The sequence below is a fragment of the Clavelina lepadiformis genome, chromosome 2 (assembly GCF_947623445.1).
Source record: "Clavelina lepadiformis chromosome 2, kaClaLepa1.1, whole genome shotgun sequence".
Taxonomy (NCBI): domain Eukaryota; kingdom Metazoa; phylum Chordata; class Ascidiacea; order Aplousobranchia; family Clavelinidae; genus Clavelina; species Clavelina lepadiformis.
The window spans coordinates 5,390,756-5,418,577 of NC_135241.1; the positions used below are offsets into that span (position 1 = coordinate 5,390,756).

The following is a 27,822-nucleotide window of genomic DNA, read 5'->3' on the forward strand; positions in this document are numbered from 1 at the left end:
GCTTTCTAGATTTGGTCTTAAAGCAAAGTTTCAGTGAAACTGCATGCATATTTGATAACCTATTCACATGCTGAACAGTGTGATAAAAATAGGGCACTAGCATTTTGCAAAACGTGGTTAATACTGCATGATTAATTTGGCATGAAAAGATTCATTTTATTTTTGATTATGATGTATACCACATTTGTAAGAGAAATCAGACCAACGCGTGTTGAAATTCTCCCACAATTGAAAAAGAGAACAGTCCAAAAAAAGTAGTAATGAAGGTAGTGCAAAACAGGACGCTTTTATTTAAGCTTATTGGTCTACTGAGATTCTTTCTTTGAAATTTGTGTACGTTCGGATACTACGTTGTAGGCCTACCTTTTATTCCATAAACTTGGCCGCACTGGTAAATCGCTGTGTTCCTGTGTCGGTTACCATAGCGAAAAAACCGCAACGCTAGATAGGCTTTACTCTGTTCAATTTTATGAATCACGCGCTACACGGTAGCTAGCCAAATCTATCGTGTTGTAACACACTGCGCTAGACTTTTAGTGTTTCTTTAAACGCATAATAATGACAAGGTCTCTGCGTGAAATATGCGTGTGTACAATTTGAAAGTTGTTCTTTCCGATTATAATTTAATTGATCAAGCTGGGTATATTGTGGTTTCAAACGCTTAGGTTGAAGTAACAGATTCATCACTGTCAATTTAACTGTGAGTTGTTTACTCAATGGTTCTTTAATTAGTTTTATCAGTTATTTCATCAATTCTTTAAATGTCGTTTTATAAGCTTATAGGCTAGTTGGCTGACTCGATCAAAGTTTGACTTCATGTACAGTAATAATGTTGGATATAGTGTTTGTCTTAATTTGACGTTTCTCGCATACAGATATAGGTATCAGCGCAAATGCGCAATACAGGTAGTAGCCTACACTACATTTACAATTGCAGGTACAATACAGGTAATGAGTCAAAACATATGGCCATGGTTATTATGAATTTTCTCTGTGACTGCGTGTTGGGTACACCAACAGTACAAAGTAATAGTTCGCAAGGTATATTTTTAGAACGACGGAATGCTCTTTCGGTTTCATATTACAGTGCCGTCGTTTGCGCAAACAGATTTCATAAGTTTAAAGTGTCATGTAGTTTTTTATTGAAGATCTAATTACAAGCTGTCGCAAGCGGAACTAACGATGTTTACCCCTAGCTAAGGTCATTGTATAGATTAATTGAAAAGATGCGTGGAGCGTAGTGGGTCAGGCAATTGTTAATTTGCTAGGATCTAAGACTTCTAAGCAGTCGGTATTAAAATTTGTGGAGGCAATACGGCGTCTGACTTTACAACACTTGAGAGTAGTTTCTGTACAAAATCGATCATTGAGTTATATACTGTAATGGATTACAATATCATTTCAGAATCCTCGGCAATATAGGCCATTTATTATCTGACAATAATAATGGCTGAAACAGCTGGTGATAAACGATACGAATTCGTGTCCGAGTACGTGCTCCGGACACTGAAGCTAAAAAATGATAAATGGCAAAAATGTATTGGAGTCGAAGATAACAAAATTTTAATCCAGGAGTTTTTCGACAAGGGTGACAACATCGCCCTCGTTGTTGGGGCAAATGCTGCCGGAATTCTAACTCCGACCTACGAGTTTCCTCTTTCCGGAAAAACCAAGGCCGTTTATTTCATCAAGAGAAGCAGGGAATCTTTGCTCCCGGATACCATCCAGAATCAAGTTATTTTTGGAGATTTATCTTACGCTCCATTGGATCAAATGTCATCCCTTGTAGATGATGTAAGTTATTTTTTGTTATACATTTGCAATTCAGGGTTTATGTATCAGTTTCGTAAGTTTATCAGCAACCGTTATCCAACTCTCATGTTAAATTTAGTGTGATTTATATTTGGAAAAATTTCTTTCACGCAAAAACTGTATCAACTAGCTAAGTTTAAAGCTCGTCTTTGTTTGCGTTAGCTCAAACTAATAGAATAGAAAATAAAACGCAAGAAAATAATGATTGAACGCCTGAGGTTTTCCAAGGAAAGCGGCTTTCTTTGCTATTGTTATCGAACAATAAATTTTCTCAATAATGAGTCTAGACTTTAGACTTAGTAGGTAAAAGCTTTATGCGACTATTCCTCTTTCGAACAGTACAAACGGCATTATACTGTATAGCTATACTGGTGTTTATCTGCCAACGGAACTGAAGCTTAATAAAATATTTCCGGTTTTCGTAATCACTATACATACATGGTGACGTCTGGAATGGTTTTCATGAAGTTTTGGGGCATAATTATTTTGAATGTTGCTGTAGTCTTTGCAGTCGCTATCGGTATGTTGGTTTAAGTGCTGTTTGGTAAACCGTGCATGCGTCAGTTTTTCGGGCAGGGCGTAAGTTTTTAGGGCATGAACTGCGAATAAAAGCTCGAAACACCTCTTTTATAACGTGAGCACTCCGACGAAAATAAATGTCATGTTCAGTCAATAAAATCGGCTACCGTGCACCTAATAATTTAATCAATTCCCCACTTTGTATTTGATCTATGCCTAAAGTTTACTGAAGCTCATTCCCTGACGTCATTTGGACTGTGACTGACCGGTAAATCAGTTCAAGGCGCGTCGTTTAACACGGCAGGTTTATTTACTTTTGTTAGGCAAGTACCTCCTTCGTTTACTTTCATACCCCCCATGTTTGGTCAGTAATCGAAATGCTTCTTAATTCTTTGCGCAACTATAGCAACTTCATCGGCTGAAGAGTTGATTAAATAATTTTTATCGTGTTCTAAGTACAAGTTTGTTTGGTCTCATAAAGTTAACGCCGGAATACACACTATTATTGAAGCATTCAAATTACTTACGCAGAGTTGACATACGAACTTTTTGAGTTATGCCTTGGTACTGCTACCTCAATACAGTATAAACTGACATGTTTAAACGCACCCAGCGCAGTAGCTCTAGAACAGGGGTGTTCAAATGATTTCTGCCATGATCCACCACAACCAAACCTGACAACATGATGATCCACTAAATATGAATAGTAAATATATTGGACATGCTTTAATTTTTATGGTGCTTTATTCATGAAAAAGTACCCTACAACATATTAATAACTTTGTAATAGTCAAAAGTGAAGTGTGCTACAGCTCCAAGATTATTTCAGTGAGAAAAATGATGAGTTGGTTTAGATCTCACAATAGCGTCGAATCGGGGCTTTCTGTCACTTACTGATATCCTCATAAGCTCATGAAGATGAGCATTTGTGAGTCTCGTTCTATGCTTGTTTTTTACAAAATTCATTGATGAAAACAACGACTCACAAAGGTACGTAGAAGCGAAGCAAGTAAGGATCCTTCTAGCCAGCCTGGTTATAACTGGGTACCTTTCCAAGGTTACAAGTGATAACCAAAACACATTTGGATCTGCGATACAAATCTCATCTCCTTTAAGATTACAAAGTTCTACCTGCATTTTAGACACCAGCAATGCATATTCAGTGGAAAGTTGTGTTTTCCAAGTGCCATTAACATCAGCAGACAGTGGATGTGAAATTAGTTCTATAACTGAACTGATTTCATAAAATTCCTTGAACCTGTTACAGAACTCAGTGTCCAAATTTTGCAGAAATTCGACAAAGCATGACCAATCATTATCACAGCTAACTTCTTGTAGAGTCACTTTTAAGCATGGAAAGTGGAGCATGTCTTTGGTGATATCTGAAACGAATAGCAACAGCTGTTGCTTGAAAGATTTCACTGCTGACCACAGCTGAATGATAGTGTGCCCCTTGCCCTGGAGCTTCAAGTTCAGAGTATTTAGATGGGTAAAACAGTCAGCAAGAAAAGCCAAGTTACATAGATTGGTACCTTCAAGCAGAGTACTAGTTTGACCCTTTTCATTCAAAAACATGACCAAATCTTTACGAAGGTCCCACAGCCTTTTCAAAGCATTGCCCTTACTTAGCCATCTCACGTTATTATGCGTGAGTAAGTCACAAAATTCAGCATTATGCTGATCTAGAAAGTTCCTTAGTTGCCGGTGCTTTTGCTTCACAGTTGTGTTTCGCCAAATTAAAACAAAAAATTGCTGCAATTACGAGACTAATGAATGCTCGTTAATGATTAACAGTATTTCGTATTTTGTTTCAGATTGTAGTGCCTTTGCTTTCAAACGGTAGAAATCATGACACTTGGCCTTACGTTGTATCTGGTGACGTACTTCGTCACGTGCATAAATTAAAGAGTAACGTCTTCGTTGTATCGGGACAGGTTAATAACTATTTATTTTTTTAATAGATAAAATCACATAAAATGACTAAATAACAGGTAAAGTAAGATTTTCTCTTAAATGTTTTATTTCTCTTTTGTAACACACTTTATGAATTTCACATAGCACATAACAGGTAATGATGACCTTCTTACGTGAATCCAGCTTTAAATTGCTTTTGAAACTCGTAGGTTAAAGGCAAAACATTACTTCCACTTCCACCAGGAACAGACAGGATTCCTGAGGAAGCCCAAGAAGATGTAGAACTGAAGTAAGCTGTCAGTTTTGCTTCAAAAAAACTTGTTTAGCAACAATCATTTATGGTTCAGACTCTTTCAAAAGTCTGCAACTTTACATTTGTTTTCATTTTTTAATGCTCAGAGATGAACTTATTGACCGTCAGATTTTGCACACTCTCGAATCTGTGGTCATTGAATGGAGTCATCAAGTCCGAGACGTTTTGAAAAGAGATTCGTCAGAGTCTTTGTTACAGGGGCATAATCCTCTACCCAATGCAGAACTTACATTCTGGGCCGATCGCTATCAAAATCTGAAGTGCATTTACGATCAGGTACACTAAATATGTTTGCGTAAGCCTACCAATTATTAGTTTTTTTACATGCTTTGGTCCATGCAAGTTCTATTTAGTTATGTATTAATCTCCTTTTAAATAGTTGAAAATGCCCAAAGTAAAAACAATGTCGGAAGTACTGAAGAAAGTTCAGAGCAGTTATTATCCAGCTTTCCAACAGATGTTTAAAGATGTTGTTGCGGGTAAGGATCTGTTATATATGGCTATGTACGATGGATTCGTAACTGTTACGATGGATGTTTAATTGTTCAAATTTATCCTTTCTTAAGGACTGACAGAATCTCAAGACATCCACACCCACCTGAAAGCAATAAAATGGATCATTGAAGATCTGGAAGAGAAAGAATTTCACGAGTACTCCATGTACATCAGACCTCTTTTTACAACTATCTGCAAGATATGGGCACATAGCAAATATTATAGCGCTCCCACGAGACTAATTGTTCTTCTGCAGGAAATCAGTAATCTTGTGATTAACCAGGTAAATGTAGTATGTTTGAAAACTTATAGAAACTTTTGGAAAACAGTTAAAAAACACAGCATAACATCGATGCTGGTCGAAGTCAATCACATGCGAAATATTTTTTATAACCTTTTTTATTTTAAATGTTTTCGCAGTGTCGGAACTATTTGAAACCAGAAGACTTGTTTAAAGGAGAGGTAGATGAAGTTATTGAACAAGTTTCTACGGCAATCAAAGTACTAAAAGAATACAGGTAGGCCTAATACCTTCAAAACAGAAATATTTGAACTACTTCACAAACATTTGTTTAGTTTGTCAACACAGGTTGTACATTTCAAAATTACTTTATCAATATCACAGAGATTCTTACCAAGAGCACAAGGATAAGCTGGAAACGTTCTTTGAGGGTATGAGTAGAGAACCTGTACTGTGGGATTTTGACAACAGCCTAGTGTTCGCGAGAACAGATAGATTTCTGCAACGCCTTGAGAATATCAAAGTATAATATAGGATTTACATTGCAATCTACAATGTCATATTTCGTCAATGTTTGGGATTTACTATAACTAACGTTCTTTTATCGCGCAGAGTTTGTTTGTTGACGCAAGGGACATGTTGAAGTTGGAAAAGATAGAGTTTGGTGGGGTAAAAGGATCGGCTCTCAGTGGACAAGTCGTGGTGCTATTTGAAGAGTTCAATAATCTATTTAAAATATTTGGTGAACTCAAATACGATCCCTTGGATCCTGTGGATGAGGTAGAATAAAGTTGGTCAATTTAAACTAATTTTGTTTCTACAAGTTGCCTTTTATGATGTGATGTATAAGCCCTGCAAACTTAAAATCTAATAAACGTTGTTTTAGAGTTTCAACAATGACTTGGAGAACTTCCGTGAACACATAACTGACATTGATCGTCGGTTAGGCGCCATTGTAGCTCAATCGTTTGATGACTGCCCTTCCACTGAATCCGCGTTTAAGCTGGTGGCAATGTTTGGTTCTTTGTTAGAAAGGTGATGCTGCTACTTTAACTATTTTCTTCTGTGCTGATATCTTGATGAACTTGTAGTAGCTCTGCTTGTTAACTTTACGGCGTTTCTATATCATAGACCTTTGATTCTTGAAGACATGTGGCCGCGATACCCCATTTTGCTGGCAATGTTTCACAAGGAACTTGACGAAGCAAAAGCCATCTATGACAAACAAATGCAAGCAGGAAAAGAAAACGAAGGTAGATTACTATATACTAAGTTATAGTAGTATATTTATTATAGTAGTTCTATACTTCTAATTGAGAACTTCTGAAATTTCTCGGAAAGTTCAAGATTGTCGAAATAGTTTCATATGTTTCATATATTTTTTTTTCAGGATACTATCCAGTTAACAAAAACATGCCCATGGTAGCCGGAGCAATCAGATGGTCGAAAGAACTTTGTCAAAGAATACAAAACCCTTATGGCAACTTCAGACATATTCAGCATCCGTAAGTGTTCAGATTTGCTTAATAAAATCGTTTTCAGGATTATCAATTTTTCGCAGTACTTGAAGATGCCCCTCATGTACTGAATGCCTTTAAATTCCGACCAACTTTTTTATGTATTCAGGATAATGGAATCGGACGAAGGCAATCGAATGGAAAAGAAATACGCCGAAATGATGCAACTTTTGAAGAGGTTAGCTTTAAAAAACCGCAAAATGTTAATTCCTGTATGGTTTTGTTTTGAATTACTATAAAAGCTAACCCGGACTGGGATTGCGCATATGTTCTGACAAAAGAATACAAATTAAAATTGTTATTTTATACAGCTTTGAGGAGAGTATTTACGCGCAATGGACCACATCGGTTGATGAGAGATCCCAATACAATCTCAACCAGCCTCTGATCACTAGACATCCTGACACCAATCTAATTTCTGTCAACTTTAATCCACAGGTAAAACGTTAACTGCACAACTCTTTCATGAATGTGTATCCATATGTCCTGTATCGGGTTTAATTGTATGGTATGGTGTAACAGCTTGTCTCTGTTCTGCGAGAAGTGAAATATCTGGAAAGCGAAGAGACAACAGGCATCCCCGACGAAGCAGCAAAGATATTCTCAGCAAAGGAATCCTTCAGGCAGTTTGTTGCCAACGTGGACCTTACTCAGCAATGGTACAATAAGGTATGGTATTGAATGTCATCTAATTGTTTCATCACTGGAACTAGATAGCATACCAGCACGCAGTTTTCGCGTGATCGATTGATTCCTTTTATTGAATCAAAGGAAGATTGTTGTACTAGCTTTTCATAAACATCTAAAGGGCAAATGTCAAAAGTGTGAGATCAACGCTTTTTTAAAGTGATCTTTCATTGTCGTTTAGATTTCGATGTTTTGTCATCAATTATGAAAGAGATTCGGGCTTGTCTCGTAACTTAATCATTGAAATTTAAAATCTTTTCTTTGGCTAACCGTTTGTTTGGAGATTACCAAAGCGTCGTCCAACTCTTACATAAGTACCTAAATCTAAAAATAACAAACGAAGAAAATAGCCCTTTTATAGTGCACAAAGATATTGCAAATGGATATTTTACCCCCCATCGTTATAGAGATCAGTTGATCTTGCGAAAACCTTTCCAATTGGAAATTTATTTTGGAATTACTCCTTACGCCGAATACTTGCGCGACAAATGACGCCAAACACATCCCCTTAACAAACACGTTGCATTTTGATATATATCACAGAGATTCATGTTTGCCATCTACTACTATATAGTTTACCTTATGTTTACCTTAAGCTTATGTTACTGAGAATTACTTCCTTAGTTTGGTATGAGTCTGTCGTTGAGAAGGCGGCAATATGCGCGCGCTGATCATTGCGTTTTCAGTATCCTAAATGTTACAGAGATGAGGAATTTACAAAATCTTTTTATTTGTGCAATCAAACCATGACCGCGATTTGCTGATTTTCTTGAGGTATTTCATGTTCTCACGAACTTATTTTCATTTCATGTTTAACACACTTTCAAGGTTCGCAATACAATCCTTGAAGTCGAATATCCGTTAATTGAGGGCCAGCTGGTAGCAATCGACAACCAGCTTCAGAAAGCTGAAAAGGATTTAAGCTGGAAAAGTGAAGGTGGGATCTACTGTATAGTACGATTTACAAAATTTTAACTTTTTTAAATAATTACACAGAAGTTTTTTTTTCCTCAAAAGTAAGACTGCTGGTGTCTTTTGCAGTGGGTACTTGGGTACAGTTTTAAACCCTCACGAATGTTGTTAATTACACAGGTGTCTGGGAATATATTCAGGAGACAAGGGATCAGGTATTTGATCTCGAGCAGCGCGTACAAAAAGCAAAGGACAATGTCGACCTTATAAACAAAACAATGACTACGTGGATCTTACCACTTTTTGAAAGAAAAGATAACAAGAAGGTAAAATGTTTACTGTACAACGACCAAAGACCGAAACAAAAACGGCTAAAATAATAAGCAAAAGTTGTGTTTCTGGGCAACAAATAATAAACATTGACCCAATGTTGTCAAGTTCACGGCATTTAATCTTTTTTACCTTGTGGCAGGAAACATTGCTTAACTTGGATGACAGAGAAGACAAGTTGACGAAGAGGTACGCCATGATCAAAGAAAGCGCTGTCAAAATTCACCAACTGCTCGAAGTAAATTGAAAATGGCATTCAACTGAATTGAAAGTCACCGAGGCGATTATAATTCTTCCATTAGATGGAATAATTTTACAAAATTAACGCATTTGATACACGACAAAGGAAAACACAACCAACAACGTGCCCTTATAGGTTGTGTTGTCGATAATTTACAGGATAATAAGACGTTGTTCAAAGCATCTGAAGATTCCGAAACCTGGAAAGCGTACATGCTGTATATCGATGACATGGTCATAGATGGATGCTTTAATGCCATCGAGTGCTCCATGAAGTTTCTTTTGGAGCAGACAGACTCCCGCCATGCGGTGACTCCACTGTTCCAAGCTCAACTTGAACTGCATGCTCCAGATATGGTGTTCAAGTACGTTTTATAAAATCAGCTTTACACACTGTAAATTACACGCCTTATTTTTATGACAAGGGTTAAAGTCTTTAACTTATATTTCTTCACTTCAGGCCTTCACTTGATTATGGAATGGGAGAAAGTGGCTTCTTTGAGCTCATAGAGGACTTGCTTAACGACATGTACAACATGTCGTCCTTGATACCCCGCCTTACCAAAGAAGGTGGCGCCGAGCATTACCAGGTGGGAAACGGTATAATTATATTATTAGTGCATGAAGCTGCAACAGGCGTTACCTGGCCTTGCCGTTCCTTAATAGGCTGACATGGAAGACATGGCCGATTTGAGTGACATGAAGAATGAACTCTTGGAACGTGTGCAAACAGTAATGGACAAGGCATGCGAATACAGAAACAGGTAAGCGTGCGATGCGCCAACGTTAAAGCAAACATTTCAGAAAGCTTCCTTGTGTTGTTATTGCCGCTTTGTGTACTTTTTGTGCTTGATACGATTGGTATACTCCTAGCTTCGATAACTACGCTTACTTGTGGGTTGACGATCGAAACGAGTTTATGAAACAATTCCTTACTTACGGTCACGTGCTCACCACCGAAGAAATTGAAGCTCACGCTGAAGAAGGCGTCCCTGAAAATCCTCCAACGTTGGATATGTTCAAAGAGCAGGTATTTTATGAAAATTAACTAAGCGATATATGCTTACTTTTCTTTCCGTGTTTTTTATGCTCTTGATAACAGCAAGAGTCGACTAATTTGAAAATAAGACGAAGATGTGAACGTGACAGGTCATGTATAGCCCTCCTCTCTAAATTAGTTGTTTCTCTGCAGGTGGACCAGTATGAGAAGATATACTGTGAAGTGGAGGAGATTAATCCTGTGGCTGTTTTCGACAACTGGTTTAGAGTCGACGCCAAGCCATTCAAGCAAGCACTCCTCAACATCATCAAGCGATGGAGTTTTATGTTTAAGCAGCATCTTATCGATCATGTGACAAACAGGTTAGCAAAAGTTGTATCTAGGGACATGTATACACTTTTTGGGTGCTTTATTTCACAATGATGACGTAGTTTAATGGCTCTATACAACTGTCATTTTAGCTTGTCAGACTTGGATAAATTCATCAAAGTGGTGGATAGGGGAATGAGCACTGAAATCACCGACAACCTTGGTTATGATGAACTAGTTACTGTTATTGGCTATCTGAGGGTAAACTACACTTAAGAGTCTAAAATTTACGATCATGCTCACAAGCTGACAACACAGATTCATGATCGTGCTTTTAAAAATAGGATGTCAAATCGCGTCAAACCACGACAGATGAAATGTTTGAACCTCTCAAGCAAACCATTGAGCTGCTGAAAACGTATGACCAGGAAATGCCTGAAGATACCCACAAGCAACTTGAGGTATGAGTGGTACAACAAAAAACAATTTGTAAAACTAATTTATCTTGAGTAGTTTACTAGTTATCATATGTTATAACCATCTTTGGTTTTGATTTTTGATGTGAAATTGTTTCTTGTGTAGCAACTTCCAGAAAAATGGAACAACACCAAGAAAACGGCGGCAACGGTTAAACAAGCGGTTGCTCCCCTCCAGTCAAACGAAGTTGCAATATTACGCAGAAAGTGCAGCACATTTGACGTAGGTTTTTGGCGGAATATACCTTACAAAGGTGTTAGCCTATCAGATGTAATCGGAAAAGTCATGTGTTCATTGACTGCAACAGTATCGTCAAGTATATTGACTTTTTTCGTGTTTCGGTGTGTAGGTGCAGCAACATCAGTTCAGAGAGAGATTCCGCAAAGACGCGCCTTTCCGTTTCATCTCCGAACGGCCATACACCATGCTTGACAGGTGTCATGGCCAAATCACTCAGATGGAGGATGAAATGCACGAACTGTTTGAGGCTGCGGCTATCTTTGAAATTAATGTTCCCGATTTCAAGCAAATGAAGCAATGTCGACGTGAGGTGAGACGCATACACTTTGCTGTGTAAGGTTGTATGTACTGTAATAACGCTAATCCTAGAAAGAGTATATTTCCCAAACGGGTTTTCTTTTTAGTTGCCCATATACAGCTTAGTCTAGTCATGCATAATGAAAGCCTAGCCATTGTGACAGTGACGAACCATACTTTTAAAGGTTATCCTTCTCAAATCGTTGTGGGATATGATAACTTTGGTTAAAACTAGCATTGAAGACTGGAAGAAGACAAAGTGGGCAAACATTAACGTTGAGCAGATGGAACTGGATGCAAAGAAGTTTGCCAAAGACATCAGGGCGCTCGACAAAGAGGTAACACGCAACGGATTAGCATCATTGCAGTTGCAAAACTAACGTTACTTGCAAAAGTTATGAGTTCAAGCTTTAGCAAAATCCTTTCTATAACATGTCTACGCAACTATTGAATAGATGCGCGCCTGGGATTCTTTCTCTGGTCTTGATTCTCTTGTGAAAAACATTTTGACATCGTTACGAGCTGTTAGCGAACTACAAAACCCAGCTATTCGCGACCGCCACTGGCAGCAGCTCATGCAGGCCACCCAGGTAAATTCGTACAAGTGGAAGACAAGCACTGCATAGTATGGCGAGAACTTCTATATTGACCGTACAGTTATGTCGGTATAGGTGAAGTTTGTCATGGATGACGAAACTACATTAGCTGACCTCCTGAAGCTTAACCTTCACAATTTCGAGGATGAAGTGAGAGGCATTGTGGACAAAGCTGTCAAAGAAATGGGAATGGAAAAGGCATGTTTAAGTCTATATTCAACAACAGTCACTGCAATAATCCTAAGTTTTGTATTTGAGGTATGTCAAAAATTCTTGTTAGTTTAATGATTTCAATCTTGTTGTAGATCCTTAAGGAACTTGACGTTACATGGAGTGCAATGGAGTTCAAATACGATGTTCATGGAAGGACGAAACTTCCTCTTCTTCAGTCAGATGAGGAACTCATTGAAACTCTGGAAGAAAATCAAGTAATATTTTATCAAGTTAAAAACAACATCATAAATTCTAAACCTGAATACTTATTATTCTAAATTCTGCTAGATACTGTAAACTGATATAGGATATTGCAGCAGAAAATTACAAATTTATGCTATTTAGGTCCAACTGCAAAACTTGATGACTTCAAAATACATTGCCTATTTCTTGGATCAAGTTTCAGGCTGGCAGAAGAGTTTGTCTACAGCAGACTCCGTGATCACGATTTGGTTTGAAGTGCAAAGGACTTGGTCGTACTTAGAAGCAATCTTTATTGGCTCAGAAGACATCAGATCACAGCTGCCCGAGGACTCAAAACGCTTTGAAGGAATCGATGCGGATTTTAAGGTAGGTGTTAATCTACAGCCTTCAAAACGTCCTATTGCATTTAACAGGCTACCCATCTTGTATTTAAAGGAACTTGTGGCCGGGATGGAAGCCACGCCTAACGTGGTAAAAGCCACTAACAAACCTGGTCTCTTCGAACAACTGGAAGAATTGCAAGGAAGGCTCGCTTTGTGCGAAAAAGCTCTAGCAGAATACCTTGACACAAAACGTCTTGCTTTTCCACGTTTCTATTTCGTTTCGTCTGCCGATTTGCTTGATATTCTGTCAAACGGTAATTTCTGTTATAATCCCAGTTATTAGTTTCCAATAAGCTGCAACTTCAACGCATGTTAGAGACTATTACAAAGGCTGAATCAAAAGTAGTTCCTTTTTCTGGGTCGGAAATGCTTGCAGAAAAAAATTGCCTAGCTATTTGACTTTTAACTGTCAATTTACGTAGGCACAAACCCTGTGGCTGTATCTCGCCATCTCGCAAAACTCTTTGATAACATGGCGCAGCTGAAATTCAAACAGGACGATGCTGGTAACCCAACAAAAACTGCACTCGGCATGTTCAGTAAAGAAAAAGAGTAAGATTTCCTACCTTGAATATTACTAGTTTCGTAGTATCAAAGCAACAATATCTATTGTCTATTACATTATCCCCTTTCTGATGCTCGTTCATTGCGATTGCAGATACGTGGAGTTTGACTCAGTATGTGAATGCGTCGGACCAGTAGAACTCTGGTTGAATAAACTCATGGAAGTTATGAGATCAACCGTTCGCCAGCAGATGACTGAGGGCATTGTAACGTATGAAGAAAAGCCTCGCGAGCAGTGGATTTTCGACTACCCCGCTCAGGTAAAGAGAGCATATGGTTCATACACATGCATGTTGTGCTGTACTGCATGATGTGCTAAAACGCGTTTTGATGTGTCTTTGAAGAACACAATAAGATAGCTATGTTTAATCAACCTTTGTCAGAAGCATGTCGTTAAGTGATCAAAATACATGTAATTTTACTGTGAAATCTGATGTGTTTTTAGGTCTCATTATTGGGCACTCAGATCTGGTGGACCACTGAAGTCAACATTTCATTTGCACGGCTGGAAGAAGGCTATGAAAACGCCATGAAGGATTATTACAAAAAACAGGTGCCGGATTCAGTCTCCAAAATAAGAAAAGTAAAACGATAGCCCTTTAGATTTAACTGCAACTCAAATTTTACTTTTCAGATTAACCAACTCAACACACTGATCGGGCTTCTGATCGGAGATCTGACCAAAAACGACAGACAGAACATCATGACCATTTGTACCATTGATGTCCACGCCAAGGATGTAGTTGGAAAGTTGATAGAGCAAAAGGTAAAATACGAAAATGATTTGTTTCTAAATATACATCACAATTAACACAAACCTGTGGTAAATTTTATTGGCAGATTGACAGTTCGCAAGCTTTTCTATGGCTCTCGCAGTTACGTTTGAGATGGGATGAAAAACTGAGCCACGTGTTTGCTAACATTTGTGATGCCCAGTTTAAGTACTCATATGAGTATCTTGGCTGCACTCCTCGTCTTGTGATTACACCACTCACAGATAGGTAAAAATTTTTATTGATTCAGAGACCACTAAATTTTAAATTACGACGTAACATTTTTGTGGTTTAATTAACCAGTTGATAGAAAAGTGCCCTTTTGTGTGTTATGCAGGTGCTATATTACATTGACTCAATCGCTCCATCTAACAATGAGCGGGGCACCAGCAGGTCCGGCGGGAACCGGAAAGACCGAAACTACAAAAGATTTGGGTCGAGCCCTTGGTATCATGGTCTATGTGTTTAATTGTTCAGAACAGATGGATTACAAGTCGATTGGAAACATTTACAAGGTGAAGCAGTTGAAGCCATACTCTATCGCTACGGGTCTATAACTTTGATCTTGAATTTACGTGTAAACCATTGTTCCTTTTACCTTAAACTATTCTCGTTTTGTAATAGGGTCTGGCTCAAACTGGAGCATGGGGTTGCTTTGATGAGTTTAACAGGATCTCAGTGGAAGTGCTGTCTGTGGTCGCCGTACAAGTGCGTTGCAATTGTTACTGCTACCATCGCCAAGTTAAACTAATGTGACTCCAAATCTTCATGTTACAAAACATTGATTAATTGTTATGAATGGAACTTAGCTTACTCATATGGAACACATTTGCAGGTTAAAACGATCCAGGATTCTATACGGGAAGATCGAAAGATGTTTGACTTCCTTGGAGAAAATATTCGTCTTGTGAAGACAGTTGGACTCTTCATCACGATGAACCCTGGTTATGCCGGTCGTACAGAACTTCCAGAAAATCTAAAAGCATTGTTTAGGTGAAACTAAACCCTTGTGTAGAATCTTATATACTAGCTTGCTTTCTGAATTGTTATCAAAAGAAGGTTTTTGGTTTTAAAATAATTATTTTTTCTTTGCTTAGACCCTGCGCCATGGTGGTACCGGACTTTGCGATGATCTGCGAAATCATGTTGGTAGCTGAAGGTTTCATTGACAATCGTTTGCTTGCGCGAAAATTCATCACACTGTACACACTGTGTCGAGAGCTTTTGTCTAAACAAGATCACTACGACTGGGGTCTGCGTGCCATTAAGTCTGTCCTGGTAGTTGCTGGTGCTCTCAAGAGAAGCGATCCAGGAAGAGCTGAAGATCAGGTAATAAGAAGTTATATTTAGTATGATCTTTTCGTTGCTTACGACGTTATTTACATCTATGAACCTTGTAGCCTACTAACTTTATTGCTTCAAGTTTAAAGGTAACCACTTGCTTTCTTTAATGACGCTTACAGGTCCTTATGAGAGCTTTGAGAGATTTCAACATTCCTAAAATTGTAACGGATGATTTACCTGTTTTCATGGGATTGATTGGAGACTTGTTCCCTGCATTAGATGTACCTAGGAAACGTGATCCTGAATTTGAAAAAATCGTCAAGGTAAGGAAAGCATATCACCGAAATGTTGCTTTGAACAAACCATAACAATTTTAAAACAACTCCAGCAACGAATTTTCAATGAACTTCTTGTACAGGAGTCTATTCTGAACTTGAAGTTGCAGCCAGAAGACAACTTTCTCCTGAAGATTGTGCAGCTGGAAGAACTGCTCAGTGTAAGGCACTCTGTCTTTGTTATTGGGAATGCGGGAACGGGTAAATCTCAGGTAAGCGTTAATTGTTTTTTATAGTAACTTCTGTCAGCTATTTCGATACTTTGAAGTTCTTTTTCGTTAAATAATTATATCCTGCTTTACAGATCCTGAAATCCTTAAACAAGACTTATCAAAATCAGAAACGAAAGCCAATTTGGGTAGATCTCAATCCGAAAGCCGTAACCAACAACGAACTTTACGGTAATTAAAGTATAGACTCAGTCTATAGAGGCTCAGTATACTATAGAGGCTTCATGCGCTACGCACTAACGCAGATTTGCTTACGACGAAAGAATTTCATTTCGGTTATTTTTTTTATCTCAAAAGGCGTCATTAATCCGGCAACTCGAGAGTGGAAAGACGGTTTGTTTTCCACAATAATGAGAGATCTTTCCAACGTCCAGCACGATGGCCCAAAGTGGATTGTTCTAGATGGTGACATCGATCCCATGTGGATTGAATCACTTAATACCGTTATGGATGACAACAAGGTAATTTCATGTTATTGATAACAGGTTGATGTTTAGCTTGTCAGGTATTGCATATGACTTTATCGACAAACTCGGGCGTATGATATTTAAAGTAGATTTTTGTTTTAAGGTGTTAACATTAGCAAGTAATGAACGCATTCCACTGACACCATCTATGCGGATGCTTTTTGAAATCAGTCATCTTAAAGCGGCCACCCCTGCAACTGTATCCAGGTAACAAAACTGCAGTTTCAAGTCAGTTGGTAAATAGGCCTTTGCAGTCATTGCTACCAGTAATCATTTGCGAGAGACTAAAATGCATTGTTAAAAACAGAGCGGGCATTCTTTTTGTAAACCCCGCGGACTTGGGATGGAATCCTCCGGTTTCAAGCTGGATAGATCAAAGGGAAGTGCAGTCCGAACGTGCCAATCTCACCATCCTGTTTGATAAATACGTTCCTCCAATACTGGACGCCCTCAAGACCAGGTAATAAAGCAATTAAAACATTTTTCGAGATACGGTTTTGCAACGGCAATGACCTTCCAGTTAGACCCCAGGCAAAGAAACGAGGGATATTGTGTGGTGCAATGTTATAAAAGGTAGAAATATTCAGGAATTTTTAAATTTTAGGTTCAAGACTATTATCCCCATTCCTGAACAGAGCATGATACAGATGCTGTGTTATTTGCTTGAGGTACTTCTTACTCCCGAGAATACTCCTCCTGACTGTCCAAAGGATCTCTATGAGCTTTATTTTGTATTTGCTTGCATATGGGCGTTTGGAGGATCCCTGTTTCAGGATCAGGTTTGAATCGATTTCATCTTTATATGATGACAAGATTCATAATTTTTCCGTTCTAAAATACAAGAAAATCTTAAGCATTGTAAGCAGGTAGTTGTTCTGGTTTCAGTTTTTGTTCCTTTACTATCAACGTATATTTCAGCTTGTGGATCATCGAGTTGAGTTTAGCAAATGGTGGACAACTGAATTTAAGACAATCAAGTTCCCAAGCCATGGTACTGTTTTTGAATACTGCATCGATCCAAGTACGAAGAAGTTCCAATCGTGGAGTGAATTAGTGCCCAAATTTGAACTTGATGCTGAGATTCCGTTGCAGGTACTGCAATATGCTTCCCTCTTGGTTACGTTCACTCTTCCACTTCCATTAGTTCTTATGCGTATATTACTTGGTAGTTGATACGTCTGATAAGTTAGGAATAAGGTAATCTAGTTACTTTCACAAAAAAATTTCATATTCAAAATATTCGGAGTGCGATTAGAAATTCACATTTTGCTTCAAAGCGTGAAAAGTCCACTTCCTTAACATATTTGTTACATGCAGGCTGTGTTGGTTCACAATTCTGAAACAGTCAGTGTTAAGTATTTCATGGATCTCCTCATGGCCCAACTTCGCCCTGTCATGCTTGTGGGTAACGCTGGTACTGGCAAGTCGGTGTTGGTCAACAACAAGCTGTCCAATCTGGACGAGGAGGATTTTGTCGTGGCAAATGTGCCGTTTAACTATTACACCACCTCACAGATGTTGCAAAGTAAGAAGATACAGGGCAGTACCAGTATCTTTTTCGGGGCTTGGTGCAGTAATGATATTACAAATGCATCTGCACAAAGCAAGATATGTTGGCTATAAGAAGATTTATGTGCTGTGTATGATATATTTTTTGACCTGCCGTACTTTCTAGCTGTCCTCGAGAAACCACTTGAGAAGAAAGCTGGACGCAACTACGGTCCACCGGGTACCAAAAAATTGGTCTACTTTATTGACGATATCAACATGCCAGAAGTCGACAAGTATGGCACCGTACAACCCCACACGCTCATTCGACAACACATGGATTACAAGCATTGGTATGCAAACTCAATTCAACCTCATATCAACTCTCAGTTCTCAGTTTTGTAGCCCAGTAGTAAGTATATCACTGCTGATTTTTGTTAAACTCAATAAAAAATGTACACTTGTATACAGGTACGATCGTCAAAAATTGAGCTTAAAAGAAATTCACAACGTTCAGTACGTGGCTTGCATGAATCCAACAGCTGGTTCGTTTACTATCAGCTCGCGTTTGCAGGTGATCTGAAACGAGGTCATTTTCCTCGTTTAAATTGTCCTATTGACTATTAGCATGTTTGGTTTTTTTATATTTTATTTATTTAACAGCGTCACTTCTGCGTTTTCGCTCTGAGTTTCCCTGGAAAAGAAGCTCTGAAAACGATCTACAACAGTATCTACACACAGCACCTGAAGATCAACAAGTTCGGCATGGCAGTACAGAAAAGTGCAGGTGTCTTGATCGATGCAGCTCTTGCTCTTCATCAGCGAATTTCTCAAGTCTTCCTTCCAACCGCTATCAAGTTTCACTACGTTTTTAATCTTCGCGATTTGTCGAATATTTTCCAGGTTGGTGCTATACGCAGTACGCACAATTCTTTTATATGTTGTCTAGACTCTAGGCTACTTTTACCTATCTGTTTTCTCTCAATCTATCTATTCTATATGGTATCCTGTATATATTTCATCGACATACGTCTGCAATTATCTGCAAGGTAGCTTAAATGCAAGTTATTAGTTGCTATTTTTAAGTTTTCGGTATTAATTTAAATGTCACAGATAAAGAGTTGGTTGATGTTGTTTTACAGGGTGTTCTCTATGCCACTTCAGACTGCATAAAATCTGTGACAGATTCGGTCAAGTTATGGCTGCACGAGGCTGCCCGAGTTTACAAAGACAAATTCGTCGATGACAAAGACATGTCAACATATGATGAAATGTCAACGGATATCGCCAAGAAGTTTTTTGATGTAGGATTTATTGTTTGGCAATATGACGAGCGCTATATTTTTAACACGCCTTGCAAAACTTAATGGTATTAAGTCGAGTTCCGTTAATGCCTTTGTCCTTTTGTTTGTGATAGTTTTAATCAACTGTTTGAACTATTCGAAGGATATTGCTGAAGACCAAATAAAACCGGATCCACACATTTACTGCCATTTTGCAACTGGAATCGGTGAACCGAAATACTTTCCAATCCCATCTTGGGATGCATTGAACAAGTTATTGGTTGAGGCACTGGACAATTATAATGAAATGAACGCTGTCATGAGCCTTGTGCTATTCGGCGATGCTATGGCTCACATGTACGTTCTGCAACGCTTTTATTTTGTAGCTGCGCTTATTTATAGTTGTGCATTTAAAATGTTTTGGAACATTGTTGATGTAGCTGTCGAATCAATCGCATCTTCGAAAGTCCACGCGGAAACGCACTGTTGGTTGGTGTCGGCGGTTCAGGAAAACAGAGTTTGTCCCGATTAGCTGCCTTTATAAGCAACCTTGATGTCTTCCAGATTACGCTAAGGAAAGGATACGGAATTCCTGATTTAAAGGTAAACATAAAAACTTCTTTCTGCCTTAACCAAGTCTTTCTGTGGGTGCTTGGTGTTTTGCTTATTACTTAGTTTTTCCTTTTACGAATCGGTTGAGCCAGAAATTGGTATATTTAAAAGGTCGACTTGGGAGCGCTATTTGTCAAAGCTGGCGTGAAAAATCTGGGAGTCTTGTTTCTTCTTACAGATGCCCAGGTGAAGAATAAGCTGAAATTAGCTCTAACTATTGCATGTGGTATCGTGTTAGTCAAAGTCAAACGTATATACATACTATAAGCACGGCGTCTAAGCACCATTTTTTTGGTAGGTGGCAGACGAACGTTTTTTGGTCTTGGTGAATGACATGCTGTCAACCGGAGAAATCGCCGACTTGTTTCCAGATGACGAAATTGAAAATATTATTAACGGCGTAAGAAATGAAGTAAAAGGAGCAGGGCTAGTCGATACTAGAGAAACCTGCTGGAAGTTCTTTATCGAAAGAGTTCGTAGAAATCTTAAGGTAAAACTAGAGAATGGTTATTAAACCAACGTACATGAACAACCAATATGTGGTTTTGGCCTAAACTTTATTATGGCCTTTCTGCAGGTTGCATTATGCTTTTCACCTGTCGGCAACACGCTCAGAGTAAGGGCACGCAAATTTCCTGGTGTCGTCAATTGTACGGCAATTGACTGGTTCCACGAGTGGCCTAAAGATGCTTTAGAGTCCGTCAGCATGAGATTCTTATCGGAAATCGAGAATATTGAAGTAAATTTGTATTCTTACACTGGAATCAAACAACATTCTCTCTAATTAATAAACAAATGCATTGATGCTGGTCATTAACTCTGTCATCTTTATCACAGGAAGAAGAAAGGGAATCAATCAGCCAGTTCATGTCATACGTTCACATGAGTGTCAACGAACAAGGAAAAGATTATCTGGTTAATGAAAGGTAAGACAGAAATTTATCCGGTTTAGGCAATACCAAAATCTACATCGAATCAATGTCAATACCTGGCTACATGGGTAGTACAAGAAATTTTTTAATTTTAGGCGGTATAATTATACAACACCAAAGAGCTTTTTGGAACAAATTAAGCTGTACGAAACACTTTTGGCTAAAAAGAACGCAGAGCTGCAAGCTTCGGTTGAACGTCTTGAAAACGGTTTGCAAAAGCTACGAAGCACAGCTGCGCAGGTATAGACAATATCTGCGAATGAAACATAATTCTACTTAAGAAATATTCTGTTTCTTTAAAATGTCTCTTTATTTCTATCAAAGGTCGACGACTTAAAGGCAAAACTTGCGGCTCAGGAGATAGAACTGAAGCAAAAGAACGAAGATGCAGACAAGCTTATTCAGGTCTGCTTTTATTCCTTGCATGAAAGGCAGTTTGAATTACTGTGAACATAACGTCGCAAACTATACAGTTTACCAATATTGGTATACATGGCTTCAGGTTGTTGGCGTTGAGACGGAAAAAGTAAGCAAAGAGAAGGCAATCGCTGATATCGAGGAAGAAAAGGTCACTGCGATTGAGATAGAGGTTACCAAGAAGAAAGAGGATTGTACCGCCGATCTCGCCAAAGCTGAACCTGCTTTACTCGCGGCACAAGATGCGCTGAATACTCTGAATAAAGTAGGCTACGCCTAAAGAACTTTCACAAACCATTGCTTTTTTCAGCGTTATTTTCTTCGATATTTGACTAACTTTGGCAACATAGTTTGCTTGGTAGTTTTTACAGAAGTCTTTCTCTTACAGAACAACTTGACTGAATTGAAATCATTTGGTGCACCGCCAGGTCCCGTTGTAAATGTCGTATCAGCGGTGATGGTGCTCATGGCTCCACAAGGAAAAATACCTAAAGATAAAAGCTGGAAAGCATGCAAAATTATGATGGCAAAGGTATAAGATCCTATAAATTCGAATGCAAGTATTTTGTTCACATGATAAAACTTTTGATCTTTGGTAGGTTGATCAGTTTTTGGATGCTCTGATTACTTATGACAAAGAAAATATCCACGAAAACTGCCTGAAGGCTATTCGGCCGTACTTAGAAAATCCTGAGTTCGATGCCGAATTTATTCAGGGAAAGGTGAAAATTTACAACAAATCGCAACACCAAGCATAAATGTAAGTATTTACAACTGTCGGCGGATTGACTTTTGTGTTTTTTTGTTCCAGTCGTTTGCTGCAGCTGGCTTGTGCGCTTGGACTGTAAACATCGTTCGTTTCTATGAAATTTTCTGCGATGTCGAACCAAAACGTCAAGCTTTGGCTAAGGCTACCGCGGACTTGCAAGCAGCCCAGGATAAATTGGCCATTATTAAGAACAAGATTGCCGTAAGTAACTCGTATATTCGAGCAGTTTACTTTATGTTTACATTTGCGTCGTTCACTTCACACAGTTTGTTTTTTTTTCTGTAGGTTCTGAATGCCAACTTGGCAGAATTAACTGCTCAGTTTGAAGAAGCAACTGCTGCAAAACTCAAATGTCAACAAGAAGCAGAAGCCACTCAGCTGACAATTTCTCTTGCCAATAGGTAAATCTGTTGTCTAATTCAAATTTGTTTGTTGCAAAAATCTACTTTCGAGAGGTTGCAAGCTTGCTTTCAAACCTAAAACAATATTTAACAAAATGTCACCTCGACGTGTTTAGACTGGTTGGTGGACTAACCAGCGAGAATGTGCGTTGGGCCCAAGCTGTTCAGGACTTTAGAGAACAGGAGAAAAAGCTCACTGGAAATACGTTGGTCGTTACAGGTAACTATAGGACGGAGTGGAATCTGCACGGATTTTTTTCATTAATAACCTGCTAGATATGCGTTGGAGTATTACCTGCTGATAATGCTTTCATTTCAACATAAATGTTCTTTACAATTTCAGCTTTTGTATCATACGTGGGATATTTTACTAAACCCTACCGGCTGCGACTGATGGACGAGTTATGGCTTCCTTTTCTCAAGTCTCTTAAAGTAAGTATTAAGGATTAGTATTAAGTATTAAGTACAGTATTGAGGAAAGCTATTTTTATGTTTTCCGAAGCTTTGTTTAAAAATAGATACAATCGTTTTGTATCTATTGGTGTTACAAATTTTTGGCGTCCAAAAATATAATATAGACAACCTTATTCCGAAGCAGTAACTATATATTAAACACACTAGACCCCTATTCCAACAACTGATGATATGGACTTTGTAACGATGCTTACCGACGAGGCTGATATAGCGGGATGGAATAACGAGGGCTTGCCATCTGACAGAATGTCGACGGAAAATGCGACGATTCTGGCAAGTTTTCAAATATTTTTTATAACTGAAAAGACACAAAACGTGCAGTGAGTAGATTCGTATTTTGTTTATGACGCTGAACTTTTATTTTTTAGACTAACTGTCAACGTTGGCCGCTCATGGTTGATCCGCAACTGCAGGGTATTAAATGGATCAAGAAAAAATACGGAAGCGACTTGAAAGTGATCAGGATTGGTCAGAGAGGGTAAAAAAGAGACATCTGAAACAACATTTTATCAAATTCTTGGAAATCTCTTTTATGACCTCGTTATTGGCCTGTTACTACTTACTAAAAATCTTCTCCCGTTTTTTAGGTACTTGGACACCATTGAAAATGCCTTGGCTGTGGGAGACGCCGTGCTTATTGAGAATATTGAAGAATCTGTTGATCCTGTCTTAGGCCCGCTTCTGGGACGAGAAACCATTAAAAAAGGAAGGTACAACAGTCTCATATTGCCGAAGATCATTATTTTGGATTTCTTAAATGCATTAAAAAAATGAAATGGTAAACCACGTTACAAACCACGACTGTAACCAATAAATTCTAGCATACGTGTTTTTTAATTAGATATATAAAGATTGGAGACAAAGAATGCGAGTATAATCAAGCTTTCCGGTTGATCCTGCATACTAAACTTGCCAATCCACATTACCAGCCTGAAATGCAGGCTCAATGTACACTTATCAACTTTACTGTCACCCGAGAAGGTTTGGAAGACCAACTTTTGGCAAATGTCGTGGGAATGGAACGTCCGGATTTGGAAGCTCTCAAGGTAAACTCGCGCAGCACAAATTTAACTAAACTTATTAACAGTTTATTAAATTTTAGTCTAGTTTAGTAAATAAATTGTTTTGCAGCTGATCTTTCAAATAGGCAGGGTTCATACTCTATATAGTATCAACATTTTTTTGTGTTTTTAGTTGGATCTCACAAAACAACAAAATGACTTCAAGATCACCTTAAAGAGGCTGGAGGATGACCTCCTTGCACGGTTGTCAGCTGCGTCCGGTGACTTCCTGAGTGACACCTCTCTTGTTGAGAATTTGGAAAATACAAAGAAAACTGGTACGTTGATACTAAGAAAACTGGTACTGGTACGGAAAGCTATACGTAAAATCTTTTAAAAAAAGTTAGAACTAGTTAATGCCTGACGTTGTCTTACATACGAACCGTAAAACCGATTATTATGATATTGCCGCTTGTTAACTGATTTGTAGCTCATGAGGTTGAGGAGAAAGTGAAGGAAGCAAAGACGACAGAAATTCAAATTAATGAAGCGAGAGAGCACTATAGACCTGCTGCGGCCCGTGCATCTCTCTTGTACTTTATCTTGAACGATTTGAACAAAATCCATCCCATGTATCAATTCTCGCTGAAGGTAAAACACTTCCTACTTCTATGGTCAGAACATGATTCTGCGTGAGTGCTGTGCTATCGCGGCTCTTCAGCGGACTATGGTCTTCATTTTGAATAATAAAGCTGAGTTAGTATTTATTTAGATTTATCTATTTATCAATGAACTAAACGAAATGGTTTGATTTTCAGTCGTTTAGCATTGTATTCGAGAAAGCTGTTCAGAAAGCTGAGGCTGACGACAACTTGAAGAACAGGGTAAAGAATTTGATAAATTCCATCACACATTCCGCCTTCCTTTACACGTCGAGAGGCTTGTTTGAAAAGCATAAGATTATCTTCACTGCTCAAGTAGCATTCCAGGTAATGCCTCTATGGTGTTGCTAAAGGATTAAATTTTGCTGTCAGCTTATACTTTCAAAAAGTAAAGGGATTCGTAAAATCCTATGGTGTTGAGCGCGTATATTGTAATATATATTGTTGGGATTCACGTGTAATATGTCTTTTTGTCTATAGGTACTTCTTGTCCAACGCCTCATCAATCCTATAGAATTGGATTTCCTGCTGCGTTTCCCATCGCAAGTCAATGTCACCAGTCCAGTTGATTTTCTCAGCAATGCTTCTTGGGGATCAATTAAGGTTGATCCCTCAACAATTAAATTTTGAATAACATTCAACTGATTATCACATAAATAGCGATATATTGGTTGCTTACGGCATTAAGTTTACTTCGTTTCTATCAGATACAAATTAATAATGTACCGTATGATTTGTGTGAACATACAGCTCCTCTCGGAAATGGAGGAATTTAGAAATTTGGATCGTGACATCGAAGGCTCCGCAAAACGCTGGAAGAAGCTGGCGGAGAGTGAAGCTCCCGAGAAGGAGAAACTTCCGCAGGAATGGAAGAACAAAAACGCTCTTCAGAAGCTTTGCATTATGAGAGCGCTTCGTGCAGACAGAATGACCTACGCAGTTAGGTAGGATTGTTATCCTAGATTTTTACATCATCATGACACAGCACTTTCGTTTGTTTTCTCTTTTAAAAATATATCGCGTGCAGGGATTTTGTTGAAGAAAAACTGGGTTCAGAATACGCCGAAACAAGAGGAATTCCTTTTGAGAAATCCTATGAAGAAACTGGCCCACAAACACCAACATTCTTTATTCTATCGCCAGGTTAAAGCAAATTCAACGAAGCACAGCAAATTCGAGATTTCTTTTCACCCCGTGCATTAAATGGATTGACCGAGTTTTTCGTTGCAGGTGTGGATCCTCTCAAGGACGTCGAAAAGCTGGGCAAGAAGCTTGGATTCACGCTGGACAACAAAAAATTCCACAATGTTTCATTAGGGCAAGGTCAGGAGGTGGTTGCCGAAGCGGCATTAGATGTAGCAGCTAAACAGGGCCATTGGGTTGTACTGCAGGTAAATGAATGGGATGGAAGACATATGATCAATAAAATTAATAAATAACAAACGGATAATGGTATGGGAAATGCCTCCATTACAATTAATATTGTTCAGGTTTCTAAGGTTTGTAAGGTAACAATAGTGAAATTTTAAATATTATGTGATACTCTATACAGAACATTCACTTGGTGGCAAAATGGTTGATGACGTTGCAAAATAAACTGGAGAAACATAGCGTGGGAAGCCATAACGATTTCCGCGTTTTCGTGAGCGCTGAGCCAGCGTCCACAGCAGACAGCCATATAATACCGCAAGGAATTTTAGAAAATTCGATCAAGATTACTAATGAACCGCCGACAGGAATGCATTCTAATTTGCATAAGGCTCTAGACAATTTTAACCAAGTCAGTATAACAATAGACAATTTTTTTTCAAATTGTTACACTGAGCACTGTGGCATGGAAATCTCATGCACTATATGTAGTAAATGAGAAGAAAACAAAGGAGAGTTAAAAAAAACTTCAAAATTTTTTTCTTATTTCGGTAGGACACTTTGGAAATGTGTGCCAGAGAAGTAGAGTTTAAGAGCATTCTCTTTGCTTTGTGTTACTTCCACGCGGTGGTGTCGGAGAGGCGAAAGTTTGGCCCCCAAGGATGGAATAGAGTTTACCCCTTTAATACGGGAGACCTTACTATTTCAATGAACGTCCTTTACAATTATTTGGAGGCGAATCAGAAGGTAAATCAATCTCTTTGGGCATCAATGTGACAGCAAGCCCATTGCGCTAAACCTATTACACGTTGCTCGCATTCTAGCAGTATGTTTTCTTCATTGGTTAGGTGCCATGGGACGACTTGCGATACTTGTTCGGAGAGATCATGTACGGCGGTCACATCACTGATGACTGGGATCGTCACTTGTGCCGTACTTACCTGAAAGAGTACATGAACCAAGATATGTTTGATAATGTTATCTACCTGGCACCCGGATTCCCATTGCCACCTGCTTTAGATTATGATGGTAAAATTCCGTTCACATTTTTTTTTGCAAATTTTGTCCTTGATACGATATTCCTGTATACGTATGATAAAGCTTAAAATCAATGCTGCTTTTAGCAGTCAAGTCAGACTGATATACGTTTTTCCTGCAGGGTATCATTCGTACATTGACGATGCTTTGCCACCGGAAAGTCCATACCTATACGGATTGCATCCAAATGCAGAAATCGACTTCTTGACCACAACCTCGGATGTTCTTTTCAAAACCATCTTGGAACTTATGCCTCGTGATTCGAGCTCTGGCGCCGGATCTGGCCCGACACGAGAGGAAAAGGTCATAATCACACAGATTCAGTTTTGCTTAAGACGCTTAAGTGCGATGTTAAAGGGTTTTTGCTAGAAAAAACAAACACCTTCAGCTCTTTATGAGTCAGTGTATAAAACTAATTGCAACTTTTGCGCATTATTTAGATCAAACAAACGTTAGATGAGATTCTTGAAAAGCTTCCCGAGGCATTTAACATGACTGAACTTATGTCTAAAGTGGAACCGGCCGACCGCACTCCATACGTAGTTGTTGCTTTCCAGGAATGCGAACGAATGAACACTCTCACAAACGAACTCAGGTAAGTCTTACAAACCATTTTTGTCACCCACCAACTTGCGCAAATTTTTGACCTTAAAATGAAAAATAAGCGTTAATTGTAAAAACTGGTTCTGATCAATTTACTGAACGTACGTACATATTACGTAACGTACGTAACATATTACTGTAAAAACTGGTTGACTTTTGGTTGACTGGACGGTTGGTTGACTGAATGGTTGGCTGAACGTACGTATACGTATGCTGCGGCAAAGTTTTGTTGTAATAGCATGACTTAACCTTAATAGATCATCATTGAAAACATTGGATCTCGGCCTGAAAGGTGAACTTACAATTACCGCTGCTATGGAAGCTTTGGGCAATTCTCTGTTTTTGGACTCGGTACCGGAATCTTGGGCCCTAAAAGCCTATCCATCCATGGCCGGTTTGACAATCTGGTACGCATCAACGCG

At 38.6% G+C, this 27,822-nt stretch overlaps 1 protein-coding gene across 1 annotated transcript in view; it reads left to right on the forward strand.

Annotated features, from left to right (window-relative positions):
• Positions 1-1,380: 1,380 nt before the first annotated feature.
• Positions 1,381-27,822, forward strand: part of LOC143445460 (dynein beta chain, ciliary-like) — a 28,011-nt gene continuing 1,569 nt past the window's right edge. Inside the window, exons 1-87 of the mRNA XM_076944576.1 lie at positions 1,381-1,794; positions 4,146-4,265; positions 4,455-4,534; positions 4,645-4,834; positions 4,938-5,037; positions 5,125-5,336; positions 5,474-5,571; positions 5,679-5,817; positions 5,907-6,074; positions 6,181-6,329; positions 6,426-6,547; positions 6,685-6,799; positions 6,921-6,989; positions 7,123-7,249; positions 7,334-7,480; positions 8,327-8,435; positions 8,591-8,736; positions 8,883-8,978; positions 9,140-9,345; positions 9,441-9,570; positions 9,647-9,744; positions 9,854-10,010; positions 10,173-10,342; positions 10,442-10,550; positions 10,634-10,750; positions 10,872-10,988; positions 11,116-11,316; positions 11,489-11,641; positions 11,759-11,893; positions 11,975-12,097; positions 12,205-12,327; positions 12,458-12,682; positions 12,752-12,953; positions 13,122-13,251; positions 13,358-13,523; positions 13,709-13,816; positions 13,898-14,029; positions 14,104-14,264; positions 14,374-14,551; positions 14,661-14,744; positions 14,872-15,029; positions 15,134-15,365; positions 15,500-15,643; positions 15,739-15,867; positions 15,960-16,056; positions 16,183-16,346; positions 16,456-16,559; positions 16,660-16,812; positions 16,957-17,131; positions 17,271-17,444; positions 17,670-17,877; positions 18,028-18,193; positions 18,312-18,414; positions 18,504-18,743; positions 18,983-19,144; positions 19,287-19,480; positions 19,564-19,726; positions 19,847-19,921; positions 20,034-20,225; positions 20,313-20,474; positions 20,573-20,661; positions 20,763-20,907; positions 20,992-21,072; positions 21,170-21,349; positions 21,473-21,616; positions 21,684-21,806; positions 21,896-22,054; positions 22,139-22,254; positions 22,371-22,474; positions 22,598-22,686; positions 22,876-23,001; positions 23,097-23,206; positions 23,316-23,438; positions 23,570-23,774; positions 23,923-24,067; positions 24,220-24,380; positions 24,548-24,718; positions 24,872-24,994; positions 25,142-25,335; positions 25,419-25,534; positions 25,622-25,782; positions 25,944-26,171; positions 26,315-26,506; positions 26,608-26,788; positions 26,919-27,100; positions 27,238-27,392; positions 27,658-27,807. Coding sequence (XP_076800691.1) covers positions 1,447-1,794; positions 4,146-4,265; positions 4,455-4,534; positions 4,645-4,834; positions 4,938-5,037; positions 5,125-5,336; positions 5,474-5,571; positions 5,679-5,817; positions 5,907-6,074; positions 6,181-6,329; positions 6,426-6,547; positions 6,685-6,799; positions 6,921-6,989; positions 7,123-7,249; positions 7,334-7,480; positions 8,327-8,435; positions 8,591-8,736; positions 8,883-8,978; positions 9,140-9,345; positions 9,441-9,570; positions 9,647-9,744; positions 9,854-10,010; positions 10,173-10,342; positions 10,442-10,550; positions 10,634-10,750; positions 10,872-10,988; positions 11,116-11,316; positions 11,489-11,641; positions 11,759-11,893; positions 11,975-12,097; positions 12,205-12,327; positions 12,458-12,682; positions 12,752-12,953; positions 13,122-13,251; positions 13,358-13,523; positions 13,709-13,816; positions 13,898-14,029; positions 14,104-14,264; positions 14,374-14,551; positions 14,661-14,744; positions 14,872-15,029; positions 15,134-15,365; positions 15,500-15,643; positions 15,739-15,867; positions 15,960-16,056; positions 16,183-16,346; positions 16,456-16,559; positions 16,660-16,812; positions 16,957-17,131; positions 17,271-17,444; positions 17,670-17,877; positions 18,028-18,193; positions 18,312-18,414; positions 18,504-18,743; positions 18,983-19,144; positions 19,287-19,480; positions 19,564-19,726; positions 19,847-19,921; positions 20,034-20,225; positions 20,313-20,474; positions 20,573-20,661; positions 20,763-20,907; positions 20,992-21,072; positions 21,170-21,349; positions 21,473-21,616; positions 21,684-21,806; positions 21,896-22,054; positions 22,139-22,254; positions 22,371-22,474; positions 22,598-22,686; positions 22,876-23,001; positions 23,097-23,206; positions 23,316-23,438; positions 23,570-23,774; positions 23,923-24,067; positions 24,220-24,380; positions 24,548-24,718; positions 24,872-24,994; positions 25,142-25,335; positions 25,419-25,534; positions 25,622-25,782; positions 25,944-26,171; positions 26,315-26,506; positions 26,608-26,788; positions 26,919-27,100; positions 27,238-27,392; positions 27,658-27,807 — 12,908 coding nt within the window. The 5' untranslated portion in view covers positions 1,381-1,446. The remainder of the gene's footprint in view (positions 1,795-4,145; positions 4,266-4,454; positions 4,535-4,644; positions 4,835-4,937; positions 5,038-5,124; positions 5,337-5,473; positions 5,572-5,678; positions 5,818-5,906; positions 6,075-6,180; positions 6,330-6,425; positions 6,548-6,684; positions 6,800-6,920; positions 6,990-7,122; positions 7,250-7,333; positions 7,481-8,326; positions 8,436-8,590; positions 8,737-8,882; positions 8,979-9,139; positions 9,346-9,440; positions 9,571-9,646; positions 9,745-9,853; positions 10,011-10,172; positions 10,343-10,441; positions 10,551-10,633; positions 10,751-10,871; positions 10,989-11,115; positions 11,317-11,488; positions 11,642-11,758; positions 11,894-11,974; positions 12,098-12,204; positions 12,328-12,457; positions 12,683-12,751; positions 12,954-13,121; positions 13,252-13,357; positions 13,524-13,708; positions 13,817-13,897; positions 14,030-14,103; positions 14,265-14,373; positions 14,552-14,660; positions 14,745-14,871; positions 15,030-15,133; positions 15,366-15,499; positions 15,644-15,738; positions 15,868-15,959; positions 16,057-16,182; positions 16,347-16,455; positions 16,560-16,659; positions 16,813-16,956; positions 17,132-17,270; positions 17,445-17,669; positions 17,878-18,027; positions 18,194-18,311; positions 18,415-18,503; positions 18,744-18,982; positions 19,145-19,286; positions 19,481-19,563; positions 19,727-19,846; positions 19,922-20,033; positions 20,226-20,312; positions 20,475-20,572; positions 20,662-20,762; positions 20,908-20,991; positions 21,073-21,169; positions 21,350-21,472; positions 21,617-21,683; positions 21,807-21,895; positions 22,055-22,138; positions 22,255-22,370; positions 22,475-22,597; positions 22,687-22,875; positions 23,002-23,096; positions 23,207-23,315; positions 23,439-23,569; positions 23,775-23,922; positions 24,068-24,219; positions 24,381-24,547; positions 24,719-24,871; positions 24,995-25,141; positions 25,336-25,418; positions 25,535-25,621; positions 25,783-25,943; positions 26,172-26,314; positions 26,507-26,607; positions 26,789-26,918; positions 27,101-27,237; positions 27,393-27,657; positions 27,808-27,822) is intronic.